The sequence below is a fragment of the Sinocyclocheilus anshuiensis genome, unplaced genomic scaffold (genome assembly GCF_001515605.1).
Source record: "Sinocyclocheilus anshuiensis isolate Anshui unplaced genomic scaffold, SAMN03320099.WGS_v1.1 C32058014, whole genome shotgun sequence".
Lineage (NCBI taxonomy): Eukaryota > Metazoa > Chordata > Actinopteri > Cypriniformes > Cyprinidae > Sinocyclocheilus > Sinocyclocheilus anshuiensis.
The window spans coordinates 1-664 of NW_015609999.1; the positions used below are offsets into that span (position 1 = coordinate 1).

At 45.3% G+C, this 664-nt stretch overlaps 1 protein-coding gene across 1 annotated transcript; it reads right to left on the bottom strand.

Annotated features, from left to right (window-relative positions):
* Window positions 1-6: 6 nt before the first annotated feature.
* On the bottom strand, window positions 7-645 carry LOC107682318 (ATP-dependent RNA helicase DHX8-like; the record flags this gene model as incomplete). Its single annotated transcript, XM_016478597.1, has 3 exons — window positions 431-645; window positions 150-344; window positions 7-51 (listed from the first exon to the last, which is right to left on the bottom strand). Coding segments are annotated over exons 1-3 (396 nt in total), but the record flags the coding sequence as incomplete, so codon positions are not given.
* Window positions 646-664: the final 19 nt, after the last annotated feature.

Here is a 664-nt window from a genome sequence, read left to right on the forward strand (position 1 = left end):
AATGACAGTCTCGGGACTTGTGCAGTCCTCAAAACGGATGGTGTATCCAACCTGCACAGACACAGAAAGAGATCCGTTTCAAACTACTGTGGTCAAATATTAGATCACTGATGCCTATGTTGTATAAATTAATATAAGAAAGCATCTACCTCTTGACCTAAACAACAACCGTACTCCTCCGACACTCTTTTAGCCACAGACATGGCTGCCACTCTTCTGGGTTGTGTGCACCCGATCTTCCCCCGTGTGGTGTATCCAGCCTCAGCCAGGTACTGAGTGATCTGAGTGGTCTTCCCTGAGCCCGTCTCACCGATCACAATCAGGATCTGGTTGTCATGGACAGCCTGTAAAGACACAATAGTCAAATCTATGAACATAAATGAACTGAAATCTAGCTCAGGATGAATCTACATATCAGTTAAAGTCACACCTGAATGAGCTGCTCTTTCAGCTTGTAGATAGGAAGACTCTCTCTTTGCTCTAGAATAGAAAGTTGAGTCTTTTTGCCATAGGATGCCTTGTTGCCACCAAAGGCGCGTTTCTTCCATTCTGGGATGTCGTTGGGCATCATACCTATGCCCCTCATGTTGGCAGCTATCTGCCTGCCGTCGGCTATATGGATGGTGAGCGTGAGAAAACAGAAAAAAGCATTTATTAGAGATGC